This window comes from Mycteria americana, chromosome 9 (genome assembly GCF_035582795.1).
Source record: "Mycteria americana isolate JAX WOST 10 ecotype Jacksonville Zoo and Gardens chromosome 9, USCA_MyAme_1.0, whole genome shotgun sequence".
Lineage (NCBI taxonomy): Eukaryota > Metazoa > Chordata > Aves > Ciconiiformes > Ciconiidae > Mycteria > Mycteria americana.
In genome coordinates this window covers 38393144-38405243 of record NC_134373.1, presented here as the reverse complement: position 1 = coordinate 38405243, position 12100 = coordinate 38393144, and the positions used below count along the sequence as shown (strand labels likewise).

The 12100-nt window shown below is 34.7% G+C and overlaps 1 protein-coding gene across 1 annotated transcript in view; it reads left to right on the top strand.

The window, feature by feature from the left end:
• The window catches only part of LRP1B (LDL receptor related protein 1B), a 482733-nt gene that overhangs the window by 417405 nt on the left and 53228 nt on the right, over positions 1–12100 (top strand). Inside the window, exons 71-76 of the mRNA XM_075511235.1 lie at positions 911–1033; positions 1580–1702; positions 1961–2098; positions 2596–2730; positions 3765–3884; positions 6141–6382. Coding sequence (XP_075367350.1) covers positions 911–1033; positions 1580–1702; positions 1961–2098; positions 2596–2730; positions 3765–3884; positions 6141–6382 — 881 coding nt within the window. The remainder of the gene's footprint in view (positions 1–910; positions 1034–1579; positions 1703–1960; positions 2099–2595; positions 2731–3764; positions 3885–6140; positions 6383–12100) is intronic.

Below are 12100 nucleotides of genomic sequence, written 5' to 3'. Positions count from 1 at the left end.
AACCAATTTTTAACGCTTGAGCACTCCAGCTTGAAACATTTTCTCTCACCCTCTGTTCCATTTTGTTAGATGATTCAGAGTTCAATCAATACTAAAGTTACATGGAAGAATTTATTCTTGCTTCATCTATGTTCAGTAAATATCCTAATGAGAGATTTCAGAAGTTACAGAAAGGAAGAGACTGTTAGAGGTCACCTAGTCTTATCTACTCTGTGCCTGCACGGCTAGATCTTCCCTAATTACAGCGTTTATAGCTGCTGGGGATGTTGCAAGCCTGGCCAAGCCTCTTACTCCTCAGGAGAAGAAAAAGATGCTACCTCACAGCTAAGGGACTGCAATCACTTTGTCTCTTCTGAACACGGTGCGCGTCCCAGAGAGTGGGAGTAGGAATAGGTGGAGGATCAGACATTCATGTGAAACAAGCCTGGACCGAAGTGGCCTTTCACAAGTTCGACCGTATTTCTGTCTTCTGGTTTGTACCATTCTCTGGCAGCACAAATTACTGATGTACCCAGCCAGGTCTTTTCTGAAAGGCAGCATCACCCAAGGAAGTTACAGACAGAAAGATGGTTTAAGCATCTCCTGGCTAAATGCAAGGGCAACATACCTAGCTGGTGAGTTGTCAGTGTCTTTCTTTGAGAACTGTCCTTTCTAGTCAGGCCAAATAGGTAATTCCTAGCTAACAGTCATGAAAAGAGGAAGAAGTGTATGGTCAAGGAGGAGATTTTTAAATGAATATTTCTCTCTGCTTCTCCAACCGTTTCATTTGTTCATTTAGTTATGCTAGGTGTGTCATTCTCTGCAGATAGCATGTCATAAGTGATTGTACTGGTTTTATCAACAATTGATGTTCTTTCTTTTGTCTTTCTGTTTTCCTGGTTTTTTTCCTGTCTTCTTTTCACCCTCCCAGGGGGAAATATATGTAGAGCTGATGAATTTTTGTGCAACAATTCCCTCTGCAAACTACATTTTTGGGTTTGTGATGGCGAGGATGACTGTGGAGATAACTCTGATGAAGTTGCTGAAATGTGTGGTATGACATTACATTTTTCAGTGCTTTTCATGTAGTAAAGCAAGAAATGACATGTAACATACCTAAATATATAAGGACATATGCATCTCAGTTTTCTTTATTTTACTTTTCGTAGATTAGCTTGAAATGTGGGATGCAGTTTTCTGTTCTTATCTGAAATTACATGAGTAGCAATAAGATATTTGTGAGAAATTAATCTTTTTGTAGGAAATGCACAGATGGGAAAAAGTTACTTCTACATTAAAATATCAATTATGACTAAATTTCCTACTTCCTTTGTTTTATTTCTGTCATATTTACTGATTCTCAATAAGAAGTGTAATTACCCTTATCACACAACGTAATTTCATTCCCTAAATGAAGAACTTATACTGTAAACATTGTTGAAGTGTTATTCCATTAGGTACCAGAAGTTAAAATCAAGTACCATTCATATGTCAAGTACAACTGTGTTCCCATGCCTGCTTATTGCTTTGATAAGGAGACATTGAAGAAGGTTCAAGAATACTAGCTGGGTAATAGCTGATTCTTTTTTTTAATATACAGTAAAGTTCCCATGCCCTCCAACAAGGCCGTACAGATGTAGAAACAACAGGGTTTGTCTGCGACCTGAGCAGATTTGCAATGAGGTTGATGACTGTGGTGATAACTCGGATGAAGATCACTGCGGTAGGTGATATTACCTTTCAAGGCATTCAGATCAAAGAAAACAACTTGAAGGCAAACTTTGTTACAGAGATCTGCTTGTCCTTCAGTAAAGCTTAACTGGAGGTTAGTAGATCAGAATTTGAAATTGAAAGAAATTAACCTTGAAATAATTTCCAGTTGCTTAATGCTTCATGGTCATTCCCATTTGTATGTGTCTAAAATAATCTAAGAATCTTAAATACTGATTTATTTTTCTCTTATTAATTTGTGATTATATAGATAAAGTCACATATAAAGCAAGACCATGTAAAAAAGATGAGTTTGCTTGTAATGATAAGAAATGTATTCCAATGGAGCTACAGTGCGATTGGTTTGATGACTGTGGAGATGGTTCAGATGAGCAAGACTGCAAAATAAGTGAGTTTGGCTGAAGAGATGTGTTTTCATCATTGTAGCAGAAAAGAATTAACTGAGACTTTTATCCATGCAAAACCTACTCAACAGCACAGAAGTTAATGAAACTTAATTTTTTAGTTAAAAAAGAGTTAATTCTATTTGACATACCACAACAGGAAGGCAAATTTTATAGCAATTCAGGTTGTAGTAGTTTTTAGAGTAGTTCCTGAGTTTTTAAAGTAGTTTAGCTATAAGTTGATTGCATTTTATTTCATATTTGCAACAAGATCAATTTTAGTATTAAATTCTTGATGTGAAATGAAGTGTCTCAATTGAATACTGTAAATTTATATGCATATCTAGGTAAATACTGTATGTCATGTACTTGTTTAAAATTGACCTGATACTCTTTTTTAACAGAAAGATAAACTTGTTATTTGTTCTTATTTCAGATCTCATTTTTAACAGTTTAAACAAATCTATCAGTGTTTTTTTTAAGACATTTTGTTTATGTTTAGGTGTCGCTGAATATACATGTGAAGATAATGTGAATCCTTGTGGAGATGATGCATACTGTAATGAAACAAAAACATCCCTACTGTGTCAGTGTAAACCTGGATTTCAGAGAAACAAGAGGAATAGACAATGTGAAGGTACATATCTTTTCCATCATCCCTTGTTGTAAAGTATGAAAAGTCTACTGCGTAGTCAATTTTCTATGCTGGAGAAGGAGATACATATCACATACTTTTCTCCGCAGAGTAAAAACTGTTTCATAGCTATGGGATTAAGAAATCAAGAAAAGAAACTGAAAGGATTTACAGGATGTAGATTTATGCATTCTACCTTGGAGAGGTTATCAAAGATTAACATTGGTTGTGAATGTCGAAAGGTTCAGGTCAGACCATTAAATGATTTTATAATTTAAGGGGCAAATGGGTGATTTAAGGTCTAGTAGATTATTTAACTGAGCAATTGGGATTGGTGTTTAAGTTGGTATATGCAAATATTTTGAGGTGCTTAAAATAATGAAGATGCATAAAACTGAAAACTGAAATGAAAATAAACAGATTGAAAGTAAAATACTTTAGAAAATGTAGTCTTAATATACATGATGCCACACTGGTCAGAAAAAAGACATAGTTGTTATAATGAAAGAGTTGATCAAAAAGATAAGATAAATCTACCTTCCCAAAGAATGGGTTGTGAATTCATTTTCTTACTGGTGAGCAGTAACTTACAGATAAAGTGGAGATCACCTCAGTGGGACTATCAAAGTGAATAGATACTTGCGTACAAAAACTTCATTGTTCTGCTCTTCAGAAAAAGTATACACAGGAGGTTCTCCAGTAAGGGGTGATCGTGTAGTTTTGACTGTAACAGAGACAGGTATGTTAGAGATATCTGTAACAGACATTTTCATTTTCAAAGTTGATTTCAAGCTCTAATGGTACTAGGTTGATGTAAGAAGGATGGGGAAATAGTATAAAATATCTTTCTGAGATACGTTGATTGCAGTGGAAATAACATTAGTGATAATTGCAGAAGGCTTCCTTTTACTGTTGCGAGATAGACCAATGCTTACGAGTTCCTTTTGTTCATCTGCATTGTTCCATGATGTTCCGAACATGTTAAATAATAGTGTATTAAACTATAGGTATATAAATTACAATTCTTTTCCTCATAGATATCAATGAGTGTATGGTATTTGGTACCTGCTCCCAACACTGCAGTAATATTAAGGGGTCATACAAATGTGCATGTGAGAAAAATTATAAGGAGAGGAATAACAGTTGCGTAGCAAAAGGTAAGGCTATAAAAATTAAAATAGAATGACAGTACTAAATAATTTGTTATGTACATGGCTGGTAACACTAATGTGTTGAATATACAATTTATTTTTAGATAAATATTTCTTGAATAGTGCACAGAAATAATTCTCAAAACCACTCAGATTTACCTTTCATTTCGGTAAGCAGTAAATTCTTATCACTTCCAAGTAAATGAACATACTTAATATGAAAGTCCATTTTCAACTCCAGCTTTCTCTATTTACAAAAAAATACACACAAATAAGAAAAACAGAGATTATATATTAGCAGGCATGTAAGCATTCTGGTGAAGCTTTAGAAGCTTGAGAGAAGAATCAACTGTTTCATATAAATATGGTTTAGAACTTTAGGAATAAATTAAGTAGTATTTGCTGTTAACATGTTTTGCTTTGTCTTGTTGAGAAATCTTATATAAGTCATTTAAGTGGAGTTTTTCTAAGTATAGTCACCTAAAAATATACTCCTCATATATATCAGCTGCCTAGGTCATGGTCTAGTGAAGGTAAAGAAATATGCACACAGAGATGTTATTTCTGTCTTTCATAAGACAGAGGTATTGCACAAAATGGAGGTAATAGTTAAGTTTGGGTATTATGTAACTTTTAAATCATTTTAGAAATGAAACAAGCAACAATCCAGCTGCCTGACTAAAGTTAACATAATCTTTACGGATCTGTAGCTGAATAACTGAAAGTATGATCCTAGCATCTCACCTGCAATTTAGTGAGATTTTGGTGTGAATTTGACTTATACCTACACTGGGAGCCTTCAGTGCAGAACCACTGTTGAAGTTACAAGGTGTGGCTCCTTCTACATCTCTGTGCATATCTGGTGCACAACTATGAGCAGTACCCGATCTGAACCTTATGTATGGCCAGTAAGCACATGTTGTGAACATACATCCTAGAACCATAACAGATTGTATCGTGTTAATTCCAGTCCCTCCTTCTTTGTAGCGCACCAGTCAGTAATGTAGGTACACCAATGCTGGGTAGCTACATGGCGATAGTCAGGTATCTTACATGCTTCGTTCGCATTTTCTTGAAGCAAACTTATCATGGGAAGATCATATTAATGACTCATTAGTAATTTCCTCTATACATAACATGGATTCTATCGGGATTTAGCATCATTAACTATTACTGAAGAAGCAGTCAGATTATGACATGGGAACAAACAAGGTTACTAATTGTGGGTAGTGGCTTGTTATTATAGAAACACAGACGCAATTCTGAGGGCTTATAATTTAAAAATCAGGGAATCATTATCCTACATCTGAATTTTTCACAAGCTTCGCTTCCATCGTAACACAGTTAATGGTTCCCTCTTTCCCTCATTGATACTTCCTTTAAAGGAACTCCTCTTCTTGTATTTAGCAGGAGTGAGGGAACAAATGATTTTTGGTAATTCATACTCATAAGGAGGAAATGTATTGGACAGACATTATAATAAGTTGATTCTCTATTGATAAATGTGATACAAATTGGAAATCTAAAAAATTGCAAGTAGGTTCTAGTGTATCCAGCAGATTCAAAACTTTCTCAAAACTTAATGAAAAGATACCAGAGAGCATTTTCTTATGAATACCATATTTTACAACATCTGAATCAAGAGGGTAACTAGGTATCCATAAATACCACCCGTTCACAGGTATCCATAAATGTTAACTGTCTGAAATGAAGAGATATAAGGTACAACTGCATATGTTCTGAGGCAGCTTTGGTCCAGTTTGCTCATGTTACAGTCAATTTCAAACCTTCACTGCCTTGCTAAAGATAGGATCATTCCACTTCTAATTTCCAACTGAGCAATTTAAAATAATGCTTATTGGCAAGTTTGTGTTCCTTTAATATATACATTTAGGATCCTCTAGATGGAACGTGCATATAAAAATATGTAGTGATTCATATGGGCTTAATGCATAATATCCGCTATTTTTGTATACTGCTTAAAGTGTTCAAATTTTTATATTACATACGCCTTAAAATATAGTCTTAGGTGTCACAATGTGAGCTTGGAGAGCATTGAAGTAATATACATTGATATCAGAGTATGAAGAGTTACATTTATTGCCCAGAGTGTGAGTGTTTTTGCAGTCTTCAACAATCAGAAAATAATTTTAACATAAGAAATTATATCAGATGAACACCAAAAAGCTATTTGAGTGAAGAACACTGGTTTTGCATTAGTTGACGTTTACCTTATTTTTGTTTCATTGTAATAACCCCTAGGCTCTGAAGATCAAGTTCTCTATGTTGCTAATGACACTGACATCCTGGGTTTTGCATATCCATTCAACTACAGTGATGTTCATCAGCAAATATCACATATTGAACATAATTCAAGGATTACTGGAATGGATGCATATTTTCAAGGGGACATGATTGTTTGGAGTACTCAATTTAACCCAGGAGGGATTTTCTACAGAAAACTTCATGACAGAGAGAGAAGGCAAAGTAACAGTGGCTTGATAGTAAGTGATCAAAATCAAAGATTACATGATACAAATTTCTTTCTGTTTACTTTTCTGTTCTGATTGTCTATAATGTGCTGATTTAGTAAATTAAAATTTCTATCTGATAATGGTTTTGTTCAAATGGTATGTATGTCTACTAATGCCTTTCCGTTCAAGAGTCTGACAGACTTGGTCGAGTCTCTAAGAGATCAAAACCATAGTATTTAAAAAAGTTTTCTACAGAGAAATAACCAGCATGTTAGAGGCATGGAAAGACTGTATACCATGAAGATTTTTTTATTTTAAGAGAGAAAAGAATAGATTATATAATAGACATATATAAGCAACACATGGTTCAAAGAAAGGCATGAACTTCAAATATTTGGAAAACAAGAAATGTAGATAGGCCAAAGACAGGCCTGATTTCCATAGTGACCAGGTAAACAATAGTATTAGCAAGGCTATGACAAAGATTTAAAAATTAGAGCAATAAGGATTTATTCCTTTATATGTTGAACTGCACAGTATCTTCTTTTGAATAAGCATAAATGTAATTTTGCACTTTACAACAGAAATGTGGATTTTTATAACCTAGGGTAATTTCAAGTGGTCTTTACTTGAAAATAAAATAAATGCAGCTTGATATTCATTTTGCCTAATATATTTCTACAAAATTCTCAAGGAAGTGTTAGTGCTGAACTGAAGATAACAATGTGATCTTTACATTAGTGTTTCTATAATGCTGTAAACTTAGATTTATATTTTTACTTTTTATTAAATGAGATGGCTGAGGAGAGTTTTTAGTTTTTTCTTGGCCAGTGATAAATCAGGTTAGAAATAAATAACACCTGTCTGGTTGTTTCCTTAAACTTAGGAGAGGTAACAGGGGTCACCTTACATCACATGAATGCTTTTATATAGCCAGTAGAATAAACAGCAGTAGCAACAGAAGACTAATCTTTCATCTATCATTCAACTCTTACACATCTGAAATCACTTCTAAGTACCTTTCATCCAAGGGTACTTCCTTTGCAAATTAATGCCATTCCTGACCTTTGATGCCAGCAGGGCAAAGAGCCGGGGGATGTAGACACCAATGGACATGAAGACACCTTGTGTTTGTGGTGGCATATATATGGGAAGAGTGGTGAAAAACTAACAGTTCCCTCTGCCCAGCAGAAGAGGGTCTAGATTTTGTTGACAGAAAGTGTATGTAAAGTAGAAAATTATCCCTAGCATTTCTAGTAGGTCCTGGATGTCATCTGAGTTTTGGGAAAGGGTACTTTGAGAACTAAGTATGTATTCAAGCTGTGGAGTACTTCTACTGTGGTATTTTTCTCATTTAAATGTGGCAGATAGCTGTCCCTAAGAAATCCTGGTAGACACATCTCTGTATCGAGTTCATTGTTAGAAGATAACGAACTTGTAAAGTCTTGTGAAATTAAAGGGGGGGGGGGGAGGGCGTTTTTATTTATTTCTTTCTTTTTGGTTAATATGCAGATGCCTTTGGAAGGATAAGTGTAGTCTGCTGACCCACAACCTCTCTAATGGATCTACACTTTCTTACAGGTCCATAGACCTTGAACATAAGCTTCCTTGAGATTTCTTCATAGTCCAGGGGTTGAAATTTTCATAGCTGATTTGACATTGTCTCCCAGTTTAAACTAATAAAGAGAAAGTGTTCTTAGAATTACTATTATTTCTCTGAAGTACTGAAACACTTTCTGCTTTTCATATCTCTGTTTCACCTTTATGCCAGAATACTTTCTAGTCACTTCCTCTTAATTCAAAATTATTGAAAGCATTATGGTTTTCTTCATACACCATTTTCCTCTAACTCTTCAGTGCAGGTAGGTGCTCGTGAAGACGCTTGATCCAAGCCATGCAAAGCTTTTTTACAAATCTGTATGTGGAAAATGCACACACTGTATCTGAATATATCTTGGACACATTTCATTTTATTTGTGAAGCATTTACTTCTCGTTGTGCTAAACTATTCAGAATATTTTCCCAGCATTATCTCATTAATACTCAAATATTGTTGCCTTATATATAACTGATCAGTAGGTTAATTGGTTTTATAGTGTTGCTTTAATATTGTCACTTAAATTTGGTTTTGAAAAGCTTGAGAATTCCTTAATTTTAACGCAAGTTTTTTAATGGATAAGTTTTCAAAGGTTACATTATAACTTTTCTATCTAGACTTTGATATGTAAATCAGGACAGTAAACTTGAACAAAGTCACCTGCATTTTCAGGTAATTACATTAATGCAAAAATCCATCTCAACTGAAATTGCTCCATGGAATTAGCATATCAAGAGCCTTTCTCAGAGAATAGCTTTAAGTATCTCTTGTATTTTTCTGTGAAAAGGGATTTAGGCTTGGTACAAATTGAAGCATTAAAGGAAATAGTAAATATCAACTCTTCAGGGTTTATTGACAGATGCAGAAGAGGATTGCATTCCAATCGAGTTAAGACGGTATAAGTGAATTGGTGATAACTGGTGCAGCTGTTTACTGGCATGATCCTTGGAGGGAGATGTATAAGTTATGTGAGGTGAATATTCAACACAGAGTGACTTGCCGCTTAAATTCAAGTGCTGTTTTTCATGGAAGAGGACACAAAGCTGAACATTAAAATAATTGTACCATCTAATAGGAAGAAAAACATAGGTTTTGTAATGTATCCAGTCAGTATATTAGCAGCTTGCTCCAGCCCTCCTGTTCTGAGAGCTTAACCAGGACCCTTAACCACTCTTGTGATATATCCACGTATATACTCCCAATGGTTGCCCCAGGGCCCGGTAAAATTCAGTGCATCACTGTGAAAGGAAACGATTTCTAGACTGTTTTCTCTAAATAGCATTAATTTATGGTTGTACCTTAAAGCTATAGCTCTGTGTAGATGAAGTTTATGTACTTAGGAGACCCTCTCTTTCTGGAATCAGCTGGTTGGGATTTTTAAATGATCCTACTTACGTGATACAAATGGTGGTTTGGTGAACCATTGCACCTACTGGGCTGCTCATCTGTCAAGGAAAATTTTCTGTTATGGCAAGTAAAGGTGTAAAAGTTTTCTAGTATTATTGTTTCCCATTTCTTTTTACTGTTCTAATAATACATCATTAGGTAATGTATTATTTTTAATGAAGATATTTTAAGCAACAATAAATCATTGGTTTACTTTATTCCACAGCAATGCCATACCAAAAACATCTGTAAAGTAAATAGAGAAAATATTGCTTCACATGTGCGTATGATATAAATTAGATTTGTAATTTAGTCTTCCTGTTTTAAAATGCTAAGCATTGCAAGGTGATGGGTTCCTGCTGCATGGGTAACATATTTTCTCCAGTCACACTCAACTTCAGAGGTTGAAAATTTTTCTGTAATCTCCATTATATGAAAAATGGTTTCTAAATCCAAGCTGTTACTGCAGCTTCTTTTTTTTTCCCTTTGGTTTTCCTTTTTTTTTTTTTTTTAATTCTTTACCTTTAAAACAGGTTTTACGATAAGCAGCAGTTCTGATCAAAAGTCATCAAGCTGACATGGTCTGTTTTTGTGCAGAGACTACCATATTCTAAAAGGCGATTAGGCTTCAAACCCCAATTTTTCTTATACGTTGTAGTACATTATATTTAGCATCAAAGTGGGCTAAAATAACTGTAGAAAATATTAATGTGATTTTGTTCCTGTATTTTCATCCTTATTCTGTATGCAAAATCATTCTTCAACATTAACATAATCCAAATAAGCTATTAGGTAAAAGCTCATTTACAGCAAGTAATTTTCCTAGACAGTAGGAGAAGATGCATAAGACATCAGAAATACGATGTAGCTAGGCTGAAACTTAATGAACACAACTGAGAATTACACGGCCATAGCATCAGCTAGTGTTTTTTATTCTCTTTTTTTAATCTCTTACACCAGATGGCTGCTTTCCATTTCTTCTGGTTATCTCCTTGTTCATTTATCTTTAATATGCACCCCAGCATTACTAGAATTTCACTTCTGCGTAGTTGAGAAGAATGAGAAAGGGTCAGTGTTAGTAAGCAACCCAACCTTGTTCCAGAATCTTTTTAGGATGTCCCTTTGTCTCATCTGCTTCTACTCCCAGCTTTTTGGGAACCATCTCTCACTCTGCATGGTAACTTCCATCATGTGCTTACCAGGTTCCAAAAAAAGCACTCTTATTGTAAACAGGGGTCTTGAACAGTCCAAAGAAAGCCATGGGACTGTGCTGTCTGTGATAGCTGCTCTCCTTTTAAAAGAATATTTGGTTCCAGCCTTGTAGGCCAGTGCCATTAACCCTTGCAGTCTCCAAAGCAGTAACTGGAGATCTCCAGGTATGAGAGGCTTCTTGACACAGTGCCTGAATATTACGCAGAATGAAAAGGAGTTTGGATTAAAAATACAATGACGCTTATCTGCAAATACCCACATTTTTGGGTATCTTGTCCTTTACATGAATGTTGCTTGGATAATGTAACAAAGAGAAGCAGAGGTTGTTGCATGCAAATGCTACATTTCTTGAAAAAAAAAAAAAAGTTTATTTTGGTGGTATTTCTGGAAGCGTATGCTGCCAGTGTCATCATTGCATAACAAAGAATTGCGATACGTTATTTTGTTTAACTTTAAAAAAATGACTGTGACCCTGTTTTTAAAGAAATACTGTTTTGTAAATGAAGTGATTAATTTTGCTGCTTTAATACTCATCTAAATAGGAAGTCAGGGTTCTGTATATCTTTAGAACATGCATTCTATGACATTTTTGCAGAATTAAAGGTTTATGAACAATGAACTATCTAAATTCACCCTTGCAGTCCTATTATTTCACCTAGAGAATGAAATGACCTTTCTTTTATGATGAAAATAGTCTACAAATGTCTTGTGATATTAGGGAACTCTGACACCTGAAGAAAACAAGTTATTTTAGGATTTTCTTTCCTGATTTTTAGTTACGTAGCTTAGTAGCATTCCATTACTGCATTTGTCAAGGAATAGACATTTTTTGTTCATAATTTAAATTGACATCATTATAGGTAAACAGGCAAACAATTGCATATGTATTTAGCTCATGCAGGTCTTGAATTTTTTATGATATGCTGCATTCATGTTAGAAATAGTTGGGTAGTCCTATTTTACTAGATTTTACTCTTCTCTGCAGGAATTCTAGTAAACTTCAGAGAAACTTGTTCATATATATCTATTTGCAATATGAACTTCTATCCTTAGGACCATTTTTTAGGATTTAGGCCTTAATGATAACTGTGACATCATGACAGAGATACTACAGTTTATAATTTTGAAGTTATCAGTCAAGCCTCTTTTACATGTGAAGCTGAATATTGCACTAATTCTAGTTTTAATCGGTGGTGGAACACAAGAACAGTTAACAGCAAGGGAAGATAAACATTTAGAAAATTTCTTTACAATTGCATACTGGTATTGGTCAGAACACAGAGGCAATTTTATGCAGTTTCCTAAATGCAGTGATTTTATTTATCCTTGACAGCCTGCTGAGCAGCCATACCTCAGGATGGTCTCAAGCACCATTTTCACTGAGGGCTTTGGGATGGGACATCATACCGTAGTTCTGCATGGAGTATAATATCTGTATAATCTTAATTCTTCCTTTTCGTTTCCTTTTGAATTACAGTGTGTAACATTTATTTGCTTCAGTATCAATACTTCAAGTAGTTCATGCCTAGGTGCCTTTTTCTTAATGTAGGTGG